The sequence below is a fragment of the Anguilla rostrata genome, chromosome 11 (assembly GCF_018555375.3).
Source record: "Anguilla rostrata isolate EN2019 chromosome 11, ASM1855537v3, whole genome shotgun sequence".
Classification (NCBI taxonomy): domain Eukaryota; kingdom Metazoa; phylum Chordata; class Actinopteri; order Anguilliformes; family Anguillidae; genus Anguilla; species Anguilla rostrata.
In genome coordinates, this window is record NC_057943.1 from 23,919,936 (window position 1) to 23,943,272 (window position 23,337).

Below are 23,337 nucleotides of genomic sequence, written 5' to 3' on the forward strand. Positions count from 1 at the left end.
GCTGTTGCAGCCAGTCCCACCTCAAGAACAAGGCCCTCTGCTTCTCCCAAAACATCCAGGAGAGGGGCGGAGGTAAATCAGAGCGAGGCCCCTTTAAAAAAGCGCCGGCGCCGCCTCCTCGCCGTTTAGCCGGCCGACGCTCACGGAATACTGATGCAGCCGCTTCAAAGGCCGCACACATCCACAGCCAGAGGAGCGCGGCTGATCACCACGATCACAGGGCTCCGGCAGAACTACACGTGGCCTAATCCTCTGGAGACAAGCCTCCGCAAGGGCCGACTTTCTCTCCCGGTTGTTTACCTTGGTGACACAGCATCGCTAGGCTTCTTCAGGATGCTGCCAAAATGATCTGTGATTATTAATTAAAACAGGGAGAGACTTTCCCGCTTAACAGCCATCTCGCTGTGCCATCCGGTGGGGCTGGATTTGATGTGAGGCTATTCTCCAGAGTGAGCACTGTTAGTGACTTAGATAAGCAAATAATACATCTCTTATACCTGTGACAGAAAATGTTTGTGAAGGGAAAATATAAAATAGCCCACAGTGTAGACATATTACACCTACTCAACAGCTGCTGTTAGCATTTGTAATGATTTATAATGGGTTTTTTGACAACTTACATTTATGCACAGTAGGAATGAAGAGGTGTGGACTGTACAGATATATTATTTGTCATAAGCAGTTTTGGATACAGGAATTCTCGTGTCAACTATCATGAATGTGTTATGTCATTGTCTGATTTCTCCAGCCTATATTGCTAAGTGTGAAAACAACTCTTTAAAAAGACATTGAATCCTTTTGTCGTTTCTACTTTACTTTAGCAGAGCATCCTCCTCCCGATTCATGCACCCCCCCCCCCCCCCCCCCTTGAGTTACTGCTCAATCGATCTAAATGTTCCCATGCTGCAGAGCAATAAATAACCACACAATTTTGCCTTGTGTCTCACATCAATGCTCAAAGATTCAGGCCCCCACCCACATTACAGAAGACCTTGTACTCTTACGGTTTCTTTTTAAAAATGATATACAGTATGTATATTCTACGATGTACATACACACATATAGCGTTGATTGCACAAAATCATCTCAGAGCGAACAACACCAAATGTTTAACTACGGATACATGGGAAGCTGCACAATTGACAAATGAGCCGACCCGTTGCCCATTAAAGACCTATTTAAACCTCATTTTGAATGTCCGTTTATACACGTCCCTTCTGCCTGCAGGCTATTTTACAGGAAAGGTGATGACTCAGTTTAACAAGCAGGCGGAGAGTTTTCCTTCCTGTATATAAATATTAACTTACATTTTATAGCACCTCTTTGAATAAAGGTCAGAGCGACAGGTATGAAGTGTGCATTCACCCATCCCTTCTCCAAAGGATTATGTGCTTAAAAAAAGTCTTTCTGTGCTATAAGTGTGAAAAACACAGTAAAAACACATCTACAATTCAAGCAAACTTCCAGCAGTGAAATACTGAAAAATGCATCTCCACTGCGGCATGTATTTATTACAGTATGTCAATAAAATTATATTTAAAAAATTGTCAGAACGTTTTTGTCCTGGGTTTTATTTTGATCAGATGCAATTCATGACAGTATGAAGTGAATGACATCATCAAAATTGGACAACCTTCAACAGAAATGGCCTTCCCAGGCAAAATAGCAAACAAGTCTCTTGCAGGAAACATTTGTGGAAGGTTGGTCACAGAATTAAGTCTCCCATATTTGTATATTCCTCCTGTTTTCTTTGCCAGCTGAAGCCGTTATCTCGCCCTGGAGAGGGGAGTGTGGAAACGAGGAAACGGCTGATGAGTAACACTGTGTGCCCACATGGAGAGCGCTTTCTATACAAACAACTGTCCTGTTTATCAAAACTGGTGGGAACTCGTTACCCAGGAGAAGCAAAGCTCTGTTTTGACAGACTCCATTATAGAAGATTAAGAATGAACCAGCTCCACACTACATTATTATTCCTTGGATGCAGCAGTGCTGAGACGCTGTACTATGTTAGGACAGGAAGGAGTGCGAGTTCAGTCATGTTTCTAGGCCTGGGTCACGGCAAGGGTAAAGCTGCCATTGCGTTTCACTTGACTGCTGTACAGCTTCACCTGCCATTTAATGGGCGGAAATACCAGGTGTATTCACTGATTTAAACAACGGAATGTATGTTGCTTAGGAGCAGAAAGTAATTTTATTGGTTGAACTCAGTCAATCACATGAAAAGTCCCACGCTAGCTATCACTGATTGGCTGGCCTGTAGAGTGAATTTGGCTATGTCATCCATTCTACTGGCATCAGCCTGTCTCACTGTAAGCTACAGTGAATCAGTGTACTGTGCTGCCCTGCCATCAGAGACAGGTCAATGTGAGCAGAGCAGAGCATCACTCTAAACCTTCTTTACTCAAAAGCAAGTACAGGTGTGCATGTCAAACAGACATGCGTATGCAAACATCTTGCAGTCCTAAACCAACCCCGCCTCCCCTTCAGTCTCCTCATGTATCGGGAGGAGGAGACCTCCTCATTAAACATGTGTAAAGTGTGTTGACAAGCAATTAGCCCAAACCCTGAGCCCCTTGTCCGGTTAAAGATTCATATGGCAGATTGCTTGGTTCTGAAAGGGGCTCTCTGAACCAGTGGAGCTGACAGAGTTTCCATCTTCCGTGTGGCTATGCCAAGCCTTCAGGCATTCCCAGCCCAACCCCACACATCCCAGCCTCCCTTTCAAGCCATGGAAAAGATGCAGGAAACACCGGGGCTTACCTTCTCCACCTGGAAAATCACGTTTCCATAAACGCCAGCGAGGGCAGCCTTCCGCCAAACCTAACGGAGGTTACCTGGGGGAGAGAGTCGGACGGAGAGAGAGAAGCATACATTATCAGTCTGTGCTGATCATGAGAAAAAGCCTGAGGGGACTTCAGGCCCTTCAACAGATGGTGGGTTCTGGGCTGATTTGGGACTGTTCTCCTGTGTTTCCCCCAAATGAACAGTCCTAACAACACGGCACAGGCCGCCTTGGCTCTGCACCATGGCCCCATGTGAGGCAGAGGTGGAAAGTCCAGGTTCAAAAAGTAAAAGTCCTCCCCAGTGTTTAGTTCCAATCACCTGGATTTGCTAATAAGCACAATTCTTCAGCCAGGAGGTAGAACCAATTAGGGAAATCAGCTGGCTGAGTGGAAGAAACACATGGCAGGACATTTACTTTCTGACTGCCTGAACTTTCCACATCTAATGTCAGGTACAGCAGCACAGATGCACTGGGCATGAGAGGAGTAACACACTAAAGATCACAGCAATCTGGAGGTCAGTAAACAATGGAAGTAAACAATAGTGCTGAGCAAAAAGCTAATTAAAAAAGGAGAGGGCGCCTCCACAGGTGCATGGAGGGTGGCAGTGTAGTACAATTGGTAAGGAACTGGTCTTGTATCCTAAAGGTCACAGGTTCGATTCCTGGGCAGGACACTGCTGTTGTACCCTTGAGCAAGGTACCTAATCTGCATTGCTTCAGTATAGTAAGTTACTCTGGATAAGAGCATCTACTAAATGCTTGGAATGTAATGTAATGTAATGGATCTGGTATAAGCTGCGCTACAGCGATCTAGTCTTCACTGGGACACAGAGGAAGACACGTCCTAGAAAACAGCACCATCAGGGGCGAATGCGCTCAGTTTCCGTTTCGCCTGACGGGAACACCAGCAGCCCCTCTGAGGACCGGCAGCTGGCTAACCTGCACACGCAAGCAGACGCGTCGCCCGTCTGAGGCTGACAGGGTGCCGCGTGAGGGAGCGATCGCAGGGCTGTGAAAACCGCAGTGGCTGCTGGGAGGGGTTTTTCGGTCCGCACAGCCTGCTACGGACGCGCAGCCAGGCGGGGTGGGAAATCTCAACGCCAGCAGAGCGGCGCGCTCTCTGTGAAACATTCAGCGTGACAGCGCCTCAGATCCAGGGCACAATCTCCATGACGACATCCTGTCGGCTAGCATGTTTCCCATGAAATGTCTTCACAGCAGAATAAATTATTCATTTGTGTTTGTCTGCACCCAAAGCCTCGCGTTATGTTTCCCAACGTCTGCTATACACCCTAAAAAGCTCTAATTCATGTGGAAACTCCAAACACAGATATATTGCAAACATACACTCCAAAATCTGATGAAACTGTCACCGCCACCATCCCAAGGCTGTTCCATTGAAACCCACAACTTTAAAATAGCTTTCCATGTTACAAGATAACACAATCCCCAAAAAATCGCAGAATAGCTGATACACATGCAGAATTTCACCAGCGGGTCTACCCCAATCGCGCCTGTTGTTTGTCTCTTAACCAGTCAGGGCAACTGAAAACATGCACTTAACAGCTGCTGTGATTAGGATTCTTGGTTGAAAGTTCTCTGGGATGTGCAGGAACATTTTCGAATTTCCTCAGCTTCTAAAGAGTCTTTATTCTAAAGACTATTTTAGACACGTACTTGTCCCAGGTCTGCCACACACAGACAAACGCACACGCTGACGTAAAGTAGAGTCTCTGAATGAAGACCGTGTTGATTGCTGGGTTCCGTAATCAGTCATTAAGCAGGGCTCTGAGTGCCACGCCCGCAGCTGCTGGTGGGCCGCCTCGCTGTGTTTCGGCTCTGAGGAGCGCAGTGGGCCGCCTCGCTGTGTTTCGGCTCTGAGGAGCGCAGTGGGCCGCCTCGCTGTGTTTCGGCTCTGACGAGCGCAGTGGGCCGCCTCGCTGTGTTTCGGCTCTGAGGAGCGCAGTGGGCCGCCTCGCTGTGTTTCGGCTCTGAGGAGCGCAGTGGGCCGCCTCGCTGTGTTTCGGCTCTGACGAGCGCAGTCAGGCACCCAGGCACGCTCACCCAGCGGCACGCAACGGCGGGGGGTGGGGGGGTGTCCCCCGAGCCACCGCTATACCCTCCAGCATGCCCTCTGTGCCACCATAAAAAAGAAAACTGTTATTTTGGGAGCTCCTGTTTGTCCCCTTGTGCCATTTGCTCCCTCCTGCAAATCCCTGAGGTAATCGGTGCTTGCAGGATGTGACGACATTGGACAAATTAGAGTTGTACACAGAGACTGACGCACAAACTCCGCAGGCATCCACACACTATTAATACAGAACTAAGCATAAGGTATACTTGAAGTTATTTTTAGTATCGATGCCAAGTACGGTTGGAAGTTCCCTTGGGCGACGAATCCTTGGACATTGCACTATCCAGGGATAGAGGGGTTTCAGTTGGCTGGGTACTTATACACTTTGTTGTACGTCGCTCTGGATAAGAGCGTCTGCCAAATGCCTGTAATGTAATGTAATGTAATACTTCCTACCTCATTGCTCAATAGCACCTCCTCTGGTGTCATGATGGATATGGTTTTGACAGTTACCTGACCATTAGTAGCAGATATATACCTGCTACTTTCAGAAGAGCTGACAGCATGTTCAATGCCTAACTTTAATTATATGACTGAGAAAAAAACCAGCTGACACTTTGAGCTTTGGGCAGATATGTGGGCAGATATTAACACTTTTTTTCTGCAGCAAAAAATCTAATGTATTTTATGCAGTGCACCACCAAAGTATGTCTGATCTCATGACTAGGAAAATGAGAGCATGAATAATACAAAAATTAATTTGCAGAAAATTGATTGAGAACAGAATAATTAATGTCAATAATACAAATGTTGTTATTAATGAATTGTGCAGTCTCTCTCACTGAACTTTCATTTAATCGAAGTCCCTCACTCATGCGTAGAATGATAAAGAAATGTTCAGCCTACTTTTCACTAAAACAAAAAAACAAAAAATGTGTCAGGTCAACGGAAACATTGCTGAAATGTTTTCTCAAATAAAATCATTCTTTTTCATTTACAAACATAAAACAGACAGAAACGTCATACTTTACAAAAAGACAAGGAGAAAGAAAGTCAAAGCCATTTGCTTTCCCATCAGGCCACAGACAGACTGCTGTAGCCTTTCTTTGACGCTTCCTGTGGTGACATTCAGCTTTGCTCCATATGTGGGTTAACTCTGCACCCCTCCCACACCTACATCCCCATAGCGACCATCCATCAACTGTGTCCCCTCAACACAGCTTCGTTGCTTGCCCTGGTCACACCTTTACATGATGTCGGACACACACCCTGGCCCCTGGGGTCTGCCCCCTGCCCCAGGGGCCCCAAATCCTCTCTCTCTCTCCTTCTCCTGCAGCCATATTGTGATAAACACAAGTCCTCATTGGCACCTTCACAGCAGCAAGCTTTCAGTCAGCCTCCATCATCACATTTCTCCATAGACACATACACACACACTCACACACACATGCACACACACACACTCACATGCACACGCATGCACGCACACACACACACACACACACACACACACGCACATCACACGCACACGCACACACACACACACCTACACACACACACACACACACACACGCACATGCACACACACACACACACACAAACACACACATACATACACACACATGCACGCACAAGCAGACACATTGCAAAAAAAGAGGAAAAATATTTTAACAGTTCCTCCTTCACTTGGGCAGTTTACCAATCCTGGCTTCTGTAGTACCACACAGGCCATGCCCAGGACGCTCATCTCCCATCAGTTTATATGCTCTCTCCTTACACAACACAAAAAGGCTGCTGTTGTCATGTCAGGCAAAGCTGTTTCCTGCCTCATAATACAAAACAATTACCGGTAATTGCTCCTCCTTGGAGCAAGTCAGCTGTGAACAGGTACCATATTTCCCTTTGGTAGCCTGACAAACGAGCCACGTCTCTACGCTGTTCAGTTAACAGGTTGACAATCTGCATTTTAACTAGATAGGGAACAGTTGGATCGTCTTGCTTATTGGAACAAAGGTTAACATTTAGGCATTTAGCAAATGCTCTCATCCACAGTGTCATACACAGGTTACATTTTTACATACAATGCATTTACACTTATTTACCAAAGCAATTCAGATTAAGTACCTTACTCAACGATGCAATGCCATTGCCCCACATGGGATTAAAACCTTCAAACCCCAAATCGCAAATTCAGTTCCCTGTTTGGCCACTCTATAGGACCAACATAAAAAGTCAGGACAGTCCTGATCCAGTTACAGTTCTGCTTAGAGAAGCACCACAGACTTTGTTAAAGTGTAGTTCCGGCTATCTCTGACTAACTGTTGCAGAATGGCTGTAACAGTATCTGGCTGCCTGCTGAAAGCTGTTATATTAGGTAAAACCATGTCTTAATAAACCAATCTTTCTCCGCTCAATTAAGACTCTTTACAGTAACCATAGTGAGGAAACCTTGTGGAGAATTCTGGGAAAGAACTGAACAGGACTGTATCAAAGGGGGAAAAATGTCAAAGACAACACATTAAGCCTGTTATCTCAAAATATAAATAGTGGGAACTGGAAATTTAGTCCAGTATTACATATTTAACCTTGTTGCTGTATAGTGCAGATGTGATAAATTGAAAAAGCTTTGAGTTCTGAAGAAAGAAGGCACAGCAGGAGCACTCATTAACAACAGTGTTTTCAAAGGTCACGCAGAAGATGGATTTAAAGGGCACCAGTACCATTCTCTAAAAAAGGATCAATAGTTTAAACAGACTTACTATTAGACTTATAAATTATAATTTATGTGTATTCGAATGGAGCCTGTCATTATTATTTTTTTTTAAGTATAAACTATTTCAATATAAATTACAAAGCGCTTGCTTATATAACAAGCACACAGAAAATGGTCCTTGCATGGCTGGTTTGGAAATGCTTGTAACAGGTCTCAACAATTTCTCTGGGAAATTGGGTGAAGGGGGTGGGTAACCAGACATTCAGGCAAAAGAAATAGCTCAAAGGAGTTTGCTTCCATCATAACAGAGGTGGTTTTAGGTCAATCTATATAAGTTCAATAACCGATTGGCTTCACTGCTTTCAGTTTGAATAAAAACTGAAACACCTTGGATTCAATTGTAAACAGAGTTAAAAAAACATTTGGAGTCAATGGCAACTTAGAGTTTTAGTGCCATATATTAAGTAAAAACTACAGTCAGTTAGTAGATAAATGGGACGAAATCTTACAACCTGGGAACTGGTTGCTCTAACTGAAGAGGGAGAGAGAACTGCAATTTAGATTTTTTATTATTCAAAAAAAGGTTTTATGACATAAATCTGGACTTATTTTTTTCCAGATATCTATGCCTGATCCCACGTGGAGGGGCGACATAGCTCAGGAGGTAAGAGCAGTTGTCTGGCAGTCGGAGGGTTGCCGGTTTGATCCCCGCCCTGGGAGTGTCGAAGTGTCCCTGAGCAAGACACCTAACCCCTAACTTCTCTGGTGAATGAGAGGCATCAATTGTAAAGTGCTTTGGATAAAAGCGCTATATAAATGCAGTCCATTTACCATTCACGCGAACTGGCAGCAAAGATCTGTTAGGTACAGTAAATTGCATAATCTGCCTTGTACAAGATGAAGGCCAACGGAAGGGTTAATTGTGCATGCATTTACCTGTACAAACATACCATGGTACATGCCATGGTTCTAAAACTCAGAAATAAAATAGGCTCAGGAATTATGCTTACGTAATAACCATATACACCCTTTATTCATGTCCTCAAGAAAATACAAACAACTTCAATTTTATTTCTCATTTTTAAATAATCCAGGCCAGTGAAACTGCATATAAATTGAAGTAAACGTGTGGGTAATAATTCTTGAAAGGGCCCTCCTCTTGTTTGAATGAATCATTTCAAAACCACATCCCTTTCATTCTGCATAAAAATGTCATCCGCCTCCATTCTAATTCGCTGTAAAAAAAAGACAGTCGGACTGACAGCTTCACCCTGTGAAATCTCTAACAGCCTCTCTTCCACCCAGCATCCTGTCCTCAGAACCACACATGCCTAGTTCTGCATTCCAGACCCAGACTAGCTACTATGGAACGCTATGGTAACAATCTGCTGTATCTGCTGGGACCAGCATGGGATCTGTAATAAACTAAATTAGCAATGTAAATATCAGTTGTGTTCTTATGGATTTGCGTATTGGATTTGCATGGGGAGCAGCAGATGTGACAGCGGCGTTCCTGCTTGGGGTCTCTGCGGGTGCACATTGCTACGGGGAAATCAATGGCTGATTTATCTAAACTGAAAGACAGGGCCTTGTGTTAGGCCAACTTTTCTTGCAGTTTACGTGGTCTCAGTGTTGGGCAAGAAAGGTCATTTTCATTGTCGCTTGTGTATCCGGTTTGGCTAATTAAATGATAAAGTCTCTCTGTGGCTCTCTCTCTCTCTAACACACACACACACACACAGAGCCTAGAGGATGTGTTGTTTGTGCTCAGACTAGGATTCCTTGGAGAGAGCGCCGAATGCTCCCTGCAGATTAATCCTCCTTCCCACATGCTGACGCAGACAGGGAAGCTGGAGACTCGGGTTGTTTTTCTCCTCATGCAAACCAGGGCCTCTTCCTTTCCCCCAGCTCTCAGTGCACTTTCATGGATACAATCTGATTCATAATTGTACTGCAGACCCATTGACACATCAGTGCTCGGTTATCTTCTGTTAGCCTCAGTTATTCACTCTCTTAGCCTCTATGGCAGTTCCAGTGCTTTAATTATTGACACTTAACTGATTCAGGGGTTCATAATGGGAGGAATTACGGTGAAGGATGGTGCGGTGTACATGGTACACATCACAGAGGAGTAGTGGGCCTGTTGGATAATTTGGTTTGTCCTCACGTTTAATGTTAACAGAGTCCATATGAGTTCAGTATGGACCAGAGTAGGAACATACAGTATGTGCTCTGTAAGAGTTGATTTAACACTGAACATTTTACTGTCTGGAGCTCTCCTGTGCTCCACTCTGGGAAGGCAATCAAACCACTAAAACTACTGATTTCTGTCTTGTGATTGAGGACATGTCAATTACCTGACCAACCCAAGTCTTCAACCCTGGAGTCATTTTTGATTCTACACTTCGATTCCTTTGAAGCTCACATTAACTTTATCCATCATCCATCTCCACAACACTACTCACCTACATTTATCCTTCAATCTCACTGGTGCCAAAACTGATCCTTAATTTATCATGTCCTCCCATTTAGATTACTGCAATGCCCATTTCACCAGCTTCCCAAAACTCTCCACAGTCTATGATATGTCCAGAACTCAGCTCCCAGGATATGCACACACACAGATAAGGCTACTCATATATAACTCCCATTCTCAGTTAGTTACACTGGCTCCCTATCACATCACACATACATTGCAATCTGCTCTCCAGCACATTCAAAGCTCTTCAAAGCTCTCTTACACTCCCACCCATACCCTTCGGTCTTCTGGCACTGGTCTGCCTGCGGTTTCTAAGGCCAGACCTTCCACCACAGGCAGCAGAACCTTCAGCGCTATGGCCCCTAAACTTTGGGATGCCCCCCCCCACAACACCTCTGTGATTCTGTGAACTTCCATTTCCTCATTCAGATCTAAATTAAAAACACCTTTTCATGCAACACTACTTCCCTAAAACTACACCCTCTCCCCACCATTTTCTTTACTCTGCTGCTCATATTAATGTTGAATTTCATGTTTATATATGTATATATATATATGATTTGTTTTTCTCTTTTATGTATATCTATGTATGCATGTATGTGCATTGTTATTTACTCTGTGAACCAACCTTGTGTATGAGAAAGGCATTATACAAAATGATTATTACACAGACATATAATTGTACCAATGTACTTTTTGCAGATTGAAAGAGTCTTGTGTGCATGTGACCTCAGACAAGGTCACCTACTGAGAACACCACCCAATGTAATAATGCTCAAGGGTAACTGCAGCCAGGCTGCCTTCAAATAACCTTCCTGCCGTGTGACATGACAACCTGATTCACATGCTGCTGCCTTTAACAACTGCTGAGTGACAAAACAACACAACCACTCTCCCAGGCTTGTGCTTCTGTCCTTACTGGAGTCCAACTGCAGTCAGTCACACTGAAAAACTGTCTGTCCTCCCCTCTCATGGCCCTTCCAATCGCTGTCCTCCTGTTTTGCACCCCAAGCGCCAGCGTAGGGTCTGCCATTTCAAAATCTAGGCCGTGCACATACAAGGACAAAGAGCCACGTTCCTTTAAACCATTAGTGAAATCCTCTTATCATCCCTTAGGGCCAGGAAGTGTTGCATGTGACACACATAAGTTGGACGTTTTGAAAAACTGGTGTTGAAACATAATGGTGCCAGCACTTGAAAAGAAAGTCCATTTACTGCCTGGTCTTCGCTCAGAACAACAGCACTACACACAAAAAGTCAAAAGATTTTACAAGACCAAGGGGTCATCCCTGCTTAACAAGAACATTTTCACTGATGTAATGGCCAAATAGCTCCTGGACTTTTAGGCATATGATCATCTTTCAAGAGACAATATCACTGCACGTGGATCCATGCTGACACTCACCATCCAAGTGGCCATGTTAGTTAATTGTTGATACGCGTCTTACCATTAATTGTGAGACAAAGGAGACTGTCAGAAAGGATGTGGATTAAAAACACTGAATGAATCATTCCAATCTAGTAACTCTCCCCCTCTGTAATTACACTTGACATCTCCACCCACCACATTTTTTTCTGAATGTAGACATAGGCTGAAGGGTGAGAACAAATTCCACCCCCCTAAGGCAATTACCATGGCAGCAAAAACAATCAGAGTTTGAAGGTAAACGCTCGTCACATGAAGTCTCGGTGCAGCCTGTGTTGAACTGACAAAGACAAGTGAAGCACATTATTAAACTAATCATAATCCAGAAAGCAAATAAAGCCGGTGAGGCACAGAGAGTACAAGAGGAAAATAAAGCTTCAGGAAAATATGATACATAAGAAAGTTAAGTGTTTTTAACCGCTCAGTAGAAAAACAGCTCCTCAACTACTGTGTAATGTTCTCACAACAATTCTCTATCAGCAACATCTAGACTCTTCAGTGACAACCATGATACCTTTGCTCTACTATTAGAGGAACATACCGGGGTTGTGGTCAATAGTATTCAATGCAGACACCTCAGGAAATTCATTAAAATCCAATTAATAAACTGAAAGGGGCCTAAATGTTCTATGTGGATCTTTTGGTTAATTGATTGAATATCAATTAATTTCCTTAAGTGACTGAACTGAAATTGAACTGACCACAACTATAACTCAGAATGGCTCTCTAATAGTGCATGATGTGTAATTGTATACTATCAGGTTTAGGACACTAACATGCACCGCTGGCAGCATACTGGCCAATAGAAGATGTCCTGTTTTGCAGTGCTACTCCAATTGACTTTGTCACTCATTACGGGTCCTCACTCCTGACAGCTTGTTGACATGACATGTGCTGAGGGAAAGAACTGCTACATAGTGGTTGTGCTGGACAGCCATATTTTCTTTCTTCAGACCACTCAGGCTCTAGATCCGAGGCACTACTCGTGTTAGAGCATGGAGTAACTGCCAGCAGCGTGCCAACACTACAGATGCTGAAACAATTAAATGACCAATAAGAGGGATTTTTCAGGCTAGACTTGGGAAAATTAACCCGAAGATGCCAGTCCAGTCAGCATAATTTTAGAGTGGTGCTTTATTTGAGCTAGATGAATACAGAATTATTCAGAACACAGGCCAGTCCAAATGCAGACCAGACTTTTACAGATAGGGACGATTAGAGGGTAAAAATTTGTATTTTACATTCCAGGCAGAATTGACTAAAAAAGGCTAAACCTCCTAACTTTAGAAATGGCTCCCATTCACTCTAACAATATCAAGTGCACAGACACACTTATAGACTCTGCAACACTGAATAGTTGCTTTTGGAAGACTTAACTTATTATATGCACTTTTGAGAACAAAAAGAGCTCGAAGGAGCAGATAATCCGGTCTGCGGTGAAGCTGCGCAGAGCCACGGAGCGACAGTGGCTTCCTTTCTCCTTCGCCTTCCAACTGGATTATCCCCCTAGCTGTTCCTCTACTGCAGCAGTGTATCAACCTCTCGCTGTCAACACACAATCCACAAAGGAATGCGAGTCTCGAGAACGCTTCAGGACCCTGGATAGCTCTGAACTGCAAGTACTGAAAAACGTTCGCGCATCAGTGAAGTTTACCGCCTTCTCAGAGTGAGACGAACAATTGTGCACGAAGTTGAGTAATAAATAAATAAATAAATAAATAAATAAATAAATAAATAAAAACACACAAACAGCAGTTAGACAGCATAGGTCCAATTACCTTTAAAATGTAGAAGTAAGCCCTGAAACTCACCCTGTCGTTCTTTGTGTCCTCAATATCGCTTTACCTCTCCCTCCAGATGTCCTCCGGTTACATAATATGATTAACTTTTCCCCTCAATCTCTTTAGATCTGCGAGAGTAGAGTCCGAGGATGTTGTCAGTCGAAAGCAGCCTTCACAAGGACCTTCAGAAATGGCTTTTAAAAACATTGCCCCGACTGAACTTCCTGGACCCCGGGCAGGTTTCACGCGCCCTGTACTCACAGATATATTTGCCATCTGTTGGCCCGAGCGTAGAGACGGCAAGACAGGCACAATAGAGTGGAATCTCCCTGCTGACACCGTGGCCATTTCGTAAGAGCACTCCAATTAAGCCTTAAGCCCAAAAGAAAAAAACGACACGAACCTTGCATTATATTATCAATCGAATGATGCAGCCTACTGCTTGTAGATTTTCCACAGTCGTATGGAGTACGAGCCACATGTGTAGCCTGTATACGAGTACGAGCCTGTATGCGGTTGAGCAAAACATAATTTTCTCAGAAAATGGTATGGCTATATGATGCAACCAACTCATGTGCGATGTCTGTCTTTCCAAATTAATGTAGCCCTTCACGCTAATTTGTCTTAAAGAAATTGCAGCAATAAAGGAATTAAGCAATGCGCTTGGTTTTAAGCATTGCATTGGAGATTTGGTACAGTAATTATATAGCTAACAAACTATTTCACCTTCTCTAACTTGCAAATAAATAAATCAAGTCAGATGTATCATTCTGCAGTTGTCAAATAAGTCTAATAGCCTAATGACAATTATGTGGCAAGGTGGCCTATAGGCCTACATGTTTGTAAATTATTTCCCGCGACACATATGGACTACGGTTACTAAAAATGTGATAGTTACGCCGCTTCGCAGCTTTTAGAGAGTTTGCTTTAAAAACTTCCATTCCAGAACTGTGCTCTGCAATGTTTTTCTAATGATAGCCAACGTTTCCCATACCGTTGGCTAGCCTACAATGTTTCGACATTACCATCGGCTATTCCATAATCTAATAAACGTCATCAATATGCTATTCGCTATATCAATAGAAATAATTCCCAAGATATTTCGGATTTATCTGCTATGCAAGAAATGAGGCTGTAATATATCTCTGATTCGCCGATGACTATGAATCCAGTTACAAGAACCGTGTCCCCTCACCCAACCGTGTATGTTTGTCTCACTATATGGACAAGGATGCGGCTGCTGTAATCGCAATAAAAGGTCGCTATCTCAGATTTAACCACAGTATTTACATAGGGGATGCGCCGTAATCACTGTACTGACGAGAATGAGATCATACTGGACTACAGTTTACCATTGTGTTTAGCTGTTGTGAGCTGCCTCTATATCCTCTATATTCTCTCAAGTCATTTACGGAATTGCTTCTTAACATATCGTCACTGGCATTAAACGAAAGTCCTTACCCCAAAGGTCAACCCAGTAGTTGAGCCAGAGTTGATCAACCATGAACATGTATTGATGTTCTACATAGCCTATTAAAATTTGAGAACTAGCCTAGGCTATACAAACGAATTAATTTGGAATCACAGTGGGTGACCTCGAAAATAGGCTAAATTAAGTGATCATAGAATATATTTGTGCACCATTTAACAGGTGCACAAATATATTTGTCGACACAATAAAGTGAATAAACATATGGAGCTAGCCTATCTGGACCATTCGACAGAGTGTAAGCCTTAAGCAGAAATTGGACAAGTCGTTTAAGCAACGCGCAAACATCTTAACGAAGTCAAGAGAACGAGATTTTCGGTATAGGCTAAAGAATGATAAAAATTCACATAATTTAAGGCTACGAATATAATCAATACTTGACTAAATTATAAAGAATTGAACAACTTTTACGCAAATTTAGATTAAAGAAGAAAATAAACAGGTGAGCTGTTGTAACAACAGATAACACTGTTTGCTATGTGACTGGTGTTTTTTAAAATACAAAATCGCACAATTACCAACAAGAACGCATAAAAAAATCATTTCTGCACTGTTGACCTACCCGGTGCGAAATGCGGTAATCCAGAAATATGATGAATTGTAAACAATTCTGCGTTTTGTTGCAATGACAGAAGGTGACCTGCTTCGGCAAGCGTCTCCGCATCGGCGAGATCACGATGCAGCAAGAGGGTGCTGCGGAGCATCTAAGCATTCGGTAGATGGGGGTTGTCCTACCGAACACTGCTGTTACATATTCAAGATGACGAACTCCATAGAAGTCACTTTCGAATAGGTAGGAAAACGGCACAACAGTAGTAGTAGTAAATGCTGAATGATGTGTTGGGTTATCAATCTTCTCGGTCATCGATGAGGCCACATAACGTCCAACACATAGCGATGTTCAGGACTTGGTTGATGTCTGGAGTTTATTCGGACGTTGCAGTGTTAATTTTAAATTCAGAAATGCGAATTTATTTGACACATGTCCAGAGGCACGATTCGGTCACAGGACAAATGTGCATGATTCAGTTAACCGTTGCTGGTTCAGAAGTAATTTTATCAAACAATATAGGCACGTTAAATATGAAATCAGAGATTTGCATAAAACAAATGCGGGTGGAGGGAGGCGAGATTCATTCCTTCACCATTGTTAATATCGATGATAATATTAATAGACTATATGATCTCCTTGATCAATGAAAGTACTGACGTAGCCATCACTGCAAGCCAAGCCGAAGACAAATGTAAGACTAGATCACAAAAAGGTGTGTATAGGCTGTTATTTTAAAAGACCCCAAGTGCTTGAACAGACACGCAGAATTCAGGTGAAAAGAATAACTTGCCTTGAAAAGTACATTTTTCTATTCAAAAATAAATCAGTTGCAGTCACAAAGCTTATAAGAGAATCAAATATAGTATTGCATTATTTATTCACTTAACTGACAGAAACAATAAAATAATCCCTTGTAAAAGTATGCAGCAGTGTCTCACAAAAGACTTCAACTGACAGACTTCAAATGTAAAAGTTACAAATACTTCAGTCTGTTACCACTTGGAGTTAGCCATATTGCCAGGGGAAACTTGGTGGTACACTTTCCATTGGTTCACCTGATGCAACTGCTCTTCTCTCTTCTACAAAATACTGGAAATCTATATTGCCGTTTATATTTCCATATTGCTGTCTATATTGCTGTCTATTCCAGCATGCACTGGGTGAGAGGCAGGAATACACCCTGGACAGGCTGCCAATCTATCACAGGGCATAAGCATCTACAACATACCTGAATTTAAACAAGAGGTGCAATTTGATGAAAAAAGACTTGCTTGAAAAGCAAGGCATGCTTTTCACGGAGTTTCTAAACAAGGTCGGTTTTGTATTTACATTTCAGACTTACAGTTTATAAAACATGACAAATTGTACTGTTTGACCAATAATTTTACTTCTTTGTTTTGCAGATTGGTTATTCGTTGTAAATAAGTAGTCATAGACAAAGTCTCAGTTGAAGGCTATAACTGAACTGCCACTCAAAAAAGGAATCAGTTTGATCTGTTCTTTGTGTTTGAACAAGCTATAATAAGAGAAGGGCATATAAATAGAGACACTTCCCTTCAATTAGCCAGCAATTGGAGGAAAGGTCAACATGTGTTTGAAAGAACTGGACACAGCTGGTCGGGGGAAGTTGCTGTCCTTTTGTGCAGCCTCCAGCTGGTAGCCTACAGAGGAGCTCTAATAACAGATTGGTCCTGATTACTGTGATGAGCCAAAATAGAGCAATGGCTGACCTAAATGCTAGATGAAATCTACTAGCTTTGTAGCAAAGTGAGAGGGGCATAGAGCTACACCACACAATGTTTTAACTTAGACTTTGCACAGAAATATTGTTTTATTTTTACATTTTTTTCAAAATGACTTTAAAAGATGTTATTGGTTATTCTACTTAAAGGTTGAGCAGAAGTAACTAAAAGACAACCCAGATGTTTTTGAATGGCCATCTTTTTTCATATAAAGAATGCATAGGCTTTTGTACAACACCCTTGAAGAACGCTGCATCTTGGTGTTTTTTGTATTGCTTGTATTACTTAACAGTCAATCAAACAAACAATCAATCATTGATTTAAATGTCAATGACCAAACAGTGCTGCTTAATAATAGATCCCATAATTTGTTTGCAAATATATTTAAAGATACATTTGTCTATAGCAGCCTGAAATATATTTGATTGCTTAGTGTGATAATTCCAGTTGACATTTTTGTGCAGCCCTCGCTATTTAATACATTTACTGTGGGTGTTTAATATCCAAACTATAGTGGACCACATTAATTTAGCTGAAGTATAGAACACTCATTCAGATTATCTCACTTGTGAAATTGTGTACTGATGCCTTCCCGTTTCTAAAACACATAAGCAGTTCCCCTATTCTATCTATCTGTCTGTCAGTCAGTCAGTCAGTCAGTCAGTATGTCTGTCTGTCTGTCACACTACATTTCCATTCTGCACAATGTCCCAGTATCTCTCTCTCTCTTCATGCCGAGCCCCCTTATGGCGCCGCGGTGAAAAAAAAACAGCCGTCAAACGTCATTTCCTGTTCGACGGTGTGTTTCCTTCTTTCCGTTTCCAAGCGTTAGCTAAAAAGGCAGTACAGTAAAGGTAGGGAATTTGTCTGATGATCTATCTTTCATGTCAGAAATATTATTTGGAATTTATAACGTTGCACTTAATAAAAGATTTCATTCACTCTTCGAAAATATATATGTGCCTTTCTTTCTCACCACGTAACGTGGCGTAGATGGACGATTGTCATGTTAGCGTCAGGAAGCTAGCCTAGTTAGAGCTAACGTCGAATAGCAGAACCCCTGTATTAACTAGGTAGCCACGCTAGTTCACTGTATTTTCCTTCAGTCTCCGTATCTATAGCAAAGTAGCACATTGGAAGGCTTCTTGGTTACGATTAATTTAGCCTATGTTAGCTAGTTTATTATTATTATAGATCGTGAAGGCACTGATAAATACTTTGCTTAATGATACTTGTATCAGCAGTGATCCATTTTGGATTCTAACCTGAGTTTCGCTTTGCTAATCGCTTATCCGATGTGGTCTATTGTAACATTGTACATCTCTTGTCCCACGTTGTTTTATTTTAGCCTCTTAATTATTACAATCTTAAAACGGCACTAGCAGATGGGTGTTCCGTTTTTCTGCCAACTGTCTGTAGAACAGCCGCCCTTATGGCGGCTAACGGTAGATCTGATCCACAGTAATCTGACGTCAATCACTCTTCACACTCGTCTACAACTTGCCATTTGTTAATTGCATTGGTGCACATATATGCTCAAACCTGGCGTTCATTTAGGCTCTGAAAATTCAGTTAGAAACAGTGCTTACCCAACTTTAGCTAGTACTGCCGTATGTGTGTTGATTGGTGCACATAAAAACGCTTACCTTGTCTTATGCACTATCCGTTTTGATTTGGCAGATGTTGATGCCCAAGAAGAACCGCATTGCCATCTACGAGCTCCTCTTCAAGGAAGGGGTAATGGTGGCTAAGAAGGACGTGCATCTGGCCAAGCATCCAGAACTGGCAGAAAAGAATGTGCCTAACCTGCACGTCATGAAAGCTATGCAGGTAAGAGAGCCTAGCCAGCTGGTGACGACGCGTTGCCTTTATATTTGTAAAAACTGCGGTTTTGGGGATTAACCATGCGATGTTCGCAGTTGGTACTTTTTAACAGCAAGCAAGCGAAACGAAATATCACTTACCCAAATTTTCGGCATTGCAAACCTCGCTTATATATATTTCCCTTATTTAAAATATTTAAATTTCAAGTTTTTAATGCTATTTACATGCGTGTCTATATATATGAACAGACTGTAGACAAAAATTATTTCCTCTTAAAGTGCCCTTATGATGCTGGTCCACTAATACTCACTTAACAAATAATCACTTACCGTATTAATTACAAGAGTTAATCAACGGCCAGTGACTGATGAGCTGTTGCAGCGAACAGTCACAAGATTTACTTGACAATTTACTAAGCTTGCTTTTTACAGTCATACAGAGTCATATTTGGCAAGTTTATTTTTGTCTTTATGTCTGGCTTACACTGATTACTTTTATTTTGAACAAATCACTTTTACTGTAGATCAAATAATGGTCTGCTTTATTTTTTTTAAGGAAAGCAAACACTCTGCCCTTCCTTTGTATTTTTAAAAGGACAGGATGAAAGCAGTGAGGGTTCTAGAGATGGGATCACAGTACAGAAAGAACCATGACAGTGAAACAATCCCCCAGCTGTAAGGAGGGATTAGTATATGGGTTGAGTGAATAACTATCTGTCCCAACAAATTTGTATATAGTTAATATTCTAAAAACCTTATTTCTCTTGATCTAATGATTTCCAACATTTTTTGATATATGATACCAGATCATTATTTTTTATGAAAATAGTGACAGATAATGGCTTACTCTCCACCCATACACAAATCCCCTTTGCTGCTGGGCATTAAGTATTTACTATTCACAAGTAGTTATTGTTTGTAGTAGATTCAATTACAAAACCTTCAACAATTTTCAACACTCTTAACACGATTCTTAATCTAATGCTTCATAATAATTTCATTTTTTGATGGTGGTATGACTTTCCAGCTGACTGTGACCTGTGGGATTTTCATCAGACCATCCATGGTTCTATGGGGTGCTTTTACTTTAGTTCCTAAGAGCTCACTAGGTGCCCTCAGGCCATCTTGTCTGTCCTGTGATTGGCTCTAGCTCTCTGTAGTATTGTGTGGCCTGTAGAGTGTAAAAAGGTCAGCAGTTCACAGACACTTCATCTGCAGAGCTTCTGGCTCTCCGGTGTGGAACAGTGGTGAACCGAGAGGCTCTTTTTCATGATTCAAAATTGTGGAGAAATCATTTTCACATGCTGCTCCATGGCACGTTTTTATGGCATGTACCTCCAGGGAAACCTCCTTCTCCTGGTGAGCTGCCAGGTGAGGAGATGATTGAGGACAAAGGCGGTCCATCTGGCACATTTACTGTGGCACGTATAGATTTTTGATTTATACCTGTGGTACAATGAACAAGTGTGTAACTGATTCTCCCTAGTTATTACTGGTTGTCATTGGTGCCTGTAAACCTCCTTTGCAGCTTCTAAACTGGTTGAACAGCGCGGTAGCTTTGAGGACCAGGTGTGTCTGACTCCATGTCTTTTCCAATCCGCCAGACTCTGAAGTCTTGCGGGTACGTCAAGGAGCAGTTCGCCTGGCGCCACTTCTACTGGTACCTCACCAACGAGGGCATCCAGTACCTGAGGGACTTCCTGCACCTGCCGCCCGAAATCGTGCCCGCCACCCTGCGCCGCCAAACTCGTCCAGAGACCGCGCGACCCAGACCCAAAGGTACGCACTCCCGAATCCCCGGCATTCCTGCCGCCCCCCCCCCATGTGGCAGACTCAAGGCCACCCGTTTATACCAACCTTGTCTTAAGTGATGTCGTATTCTCAGGGTTTGGAACAGTTCTGACTGTCTATTCTTATGAGAGGCTGGTTTAGTCACAAGTACTACTTCATGTTAACTCTGAGATGAATGGATTTTGTGTGCTAACACTAGCATATGAAGTGTTGTGCCTGCGTGTGCTCAGAGTGGAACTGGACCGCTTCCCCTTCTGTTGCAGGCATGGAGGGAGACAGGCCGGCTCGCATGCCCCGTGGAGAAACGGACAGAGACTCCTACAGGCGCTCGGCAGCGCCAGGTTAGTACACGCAATACCACCGACCCGCCACCAGGGGTTGCTGACTCGCGTGGTAGTCTTAAACGTGAAGCACGCGTGAAGGTCACTCAGACCATAGACATATGTCTATGGCTCAGACTGCTTTCGCACTGATGTCAGTCACAAGTCCTGTCACCAGATGCCTCTTGGGCCACATCATTGTGGCCTGGTTACGGAGGGGCCTTCAGCTGGGCACAGGGCGGTCCTCAGTGCTGTCCATCGCTTTCCCCTTTCAGGCGGTGGTGACAAGAAGGCCGAGGCGGGCGCCGGGGCGGCCACAGAATTCCAGTTTGTGAGTAACGCTACACTGTCCTTTCATCTCTTACAGCGCGTTTAAATCTGTCCGCACTGCGTTTGTCGTAGCGCCCGTGCGCTGTAAAGTCCAAACCGGGAGTAACGTTTTGGACCCATGTGGCGTGTTTCGAGCGTTTCTGGGGGTGAAGAATCCCTGCCCTTTATCGAGCCTTAAAAAAAAAAAACCCAGTCATCAATATCCAGCTGCCACTGGCGAACTTTCCTTCTGGTTTCCATCCTCTTTGGGGTGGCGGTAGATGGGGCTTCCATTACGTCGAATTAAAAACATGGAAATAGTAGCATTTACATTGTATCTTTTATTAAATTGGTAAAATCCTCAAAACCAATCTTAGTAACCATTAATATACAGCGAAAACTTACTGGCTATGAAATCAAACTGTATAAAACTGGAATGTGGAATATTGCAGCTGCACTGATGACCCTGTACAGACAGAAATAACAGCAGCCCCTTCCTGCTTCCTGCTTTTTAATAACGGAGCTATCGTTTGTGCGGTCTGTGTGCCGTTAGCCTGAGGGGCCTGTGCTTTGTGTTCCAGAGAGGGGGCTTCGGACGCGGCCGGGGACAGCAGCCTCAGTAAATCAGTCTCATCGCAGAGGCAGCGCTCTCGACCTGCGCAGACATGTTTTTGTACATTAAAGTCCCATCAACCACACCCTGCCTTGTTATGGTGGATTTCTTTTCTACATGTGGCTCCCAGATTGGCAGGCACATTACTGCAATTACTTGTGTTAATTTCAGTCTGCAGTACAGATTTAATCACACATTGTTAATTCATTAAAACATTATTTTACTTGGTTTCATAATTGAATAATTTGATTTCATGCCAGATGCCATCAGTCATTTTTTGTATTGTAAGGAAAATAAAGTGGTTCTATTAGCTTGAAAAGTGGCCTGTCAGCTTAGGCGGATTTGGGCACATACTGCATTATTCAGATGGCCTTAATCTTCGTATGTTACTGTCAAGAGGTTCATCCATTTTTCCACAGTGCTTTGTCCAGTCAGATCACATTATACATACAGTATGTCTGGGGTAGAGGCTGGTTACAGAAGATACTGAAGTAAGGTAGCAAACCTGGATTGCTTTGTAAGCATTCTGCTTCGCAAATGAATATGTGAAAAGCATTCATTGTGAATATACAATGCAAACAATATAATTCAAAATAAAGCCGTTCATTTCATGTACTGCCATTTTGGATGTTAGCCATTTGTAGAAATTAAAAGATGTGTTCAAAACATTGAAATGTTATTTTCCTTAACTGACAACTGTTCTGCTTGGGCAATTGCAATTATCAACCTGGCAAGGCAACAGGGAGTAGAAGTGAAAAGCCCGCTATTTAAAAAAAAATTTTTTTTATAAAGCTGCATAGTCCAGCCATTATATGCACCCCATAAAGAAAGTATTCAAGAAATTTTTATTCCAAATATATATGAATGCAAATAATTTGTCCCTTACAATGCAATATCCATGTGATGCCCAGTCAGCCTTTTTGTGAAGTGGCATATGACTAAGTGACCTGACCTTAAAAATAATGAGTGCTTCCAGTAATGGAATAATCTGTGGGCAGCAATGTCAGCTACCAAATCCATATCCATTTTGCTTTTGACTGCTACTTGCTGCAGTGACATTTAAGTCACATTCTCCAGATCCATTAGTGTTAATTCATTGCTGCCTAGCTTTAGACAGACCTTAGTACTTTTAAAGCTAGTATTGCCATTCCATATCCTGAGGTCACGGTAAGTTAAATTCTTCAGTAAAGTCAGTAAAAGTTTGTAAGGTCTGAATCATACTTAATAGAATGTGTATTCAATAAAAGTGTCAACAGTCAATAGTGTGACAATCATGCTAACAGCACAGGAAGATGTCAGTAATTAAATTCATTGAATATCTCTGCTCGCATAAGAGGGGAATATTATCTGGAAATTAAAAGGCTGTTTGATATGATCCCTAGAGTAGATGCACATATCAGCTTGCACTTTGGGCAGCTTGAATTTGGCAGAGGAGG

General features: G+C 42.6%; 2 protein-coding genes across 4 annotated transcripts in view; one reads left to right on the forward strand and one right to left on the reverse strand.

The window, feature by feature from the left end:
- Nucleotides 1-18,824, reverse strand: part of LOC135234350 (protein kinase C and casein kinase substrate in neurons protein 1-like) — a 54,841-nt gene extending 36,017 nt beyond the window's left edge. The window contains exons 1-2 of one of the 3 annotated variants that reach the window (XM_064298857.1): nucleotides 18,692-18,824; nucleotides 2,764-2,837 (exon numbers count right to left, since the gene is read on the reverse strand). The gene's annotated coding sequence lies outside the window, so the exon portion shown is untranslated. Of the gene's footprint in view, nucleotides 1-2,763; nucleotides 2,838-13,291; nucleotides 13,988-15,312; nucleotides 15,450-18,691 lie in introns of those variants that run through there. The other 2 variants (XM_064298856.1, XM_064298858.1) reach the window with 2 other exon arrangements.
- LOC135234353 (small ribosomal subunit protein eS10-like) lies at nucleotides 17,764-21,986 on the forward strand. Its single transcript, XM_064298865.1, has 6 exons — nucleotides 17,764-17,899; nucleotides 18,726-18,875; nucleotides 20,473-20,647; nucleotides 20,923-21,000; nucleotides 21,255-21,310; nucleotides 21,870-21,986. The coding sequence occupies exons 2-6, from the start codon at nucleotides 18,726-18,728 to the stop codon at nucleotides 21,909-21,911; spliced, it is 501 nt and encodes a 166-aa protein (XP_064154935.1). The 5' UTR covers nucleotides 17,764-17,899; the 3' UTR covers nucleotides 21,912-21,986.
- The last annotated feature ends 1,351 nt before the right edge of the window (nucleotides 21,987-23,337 follow it).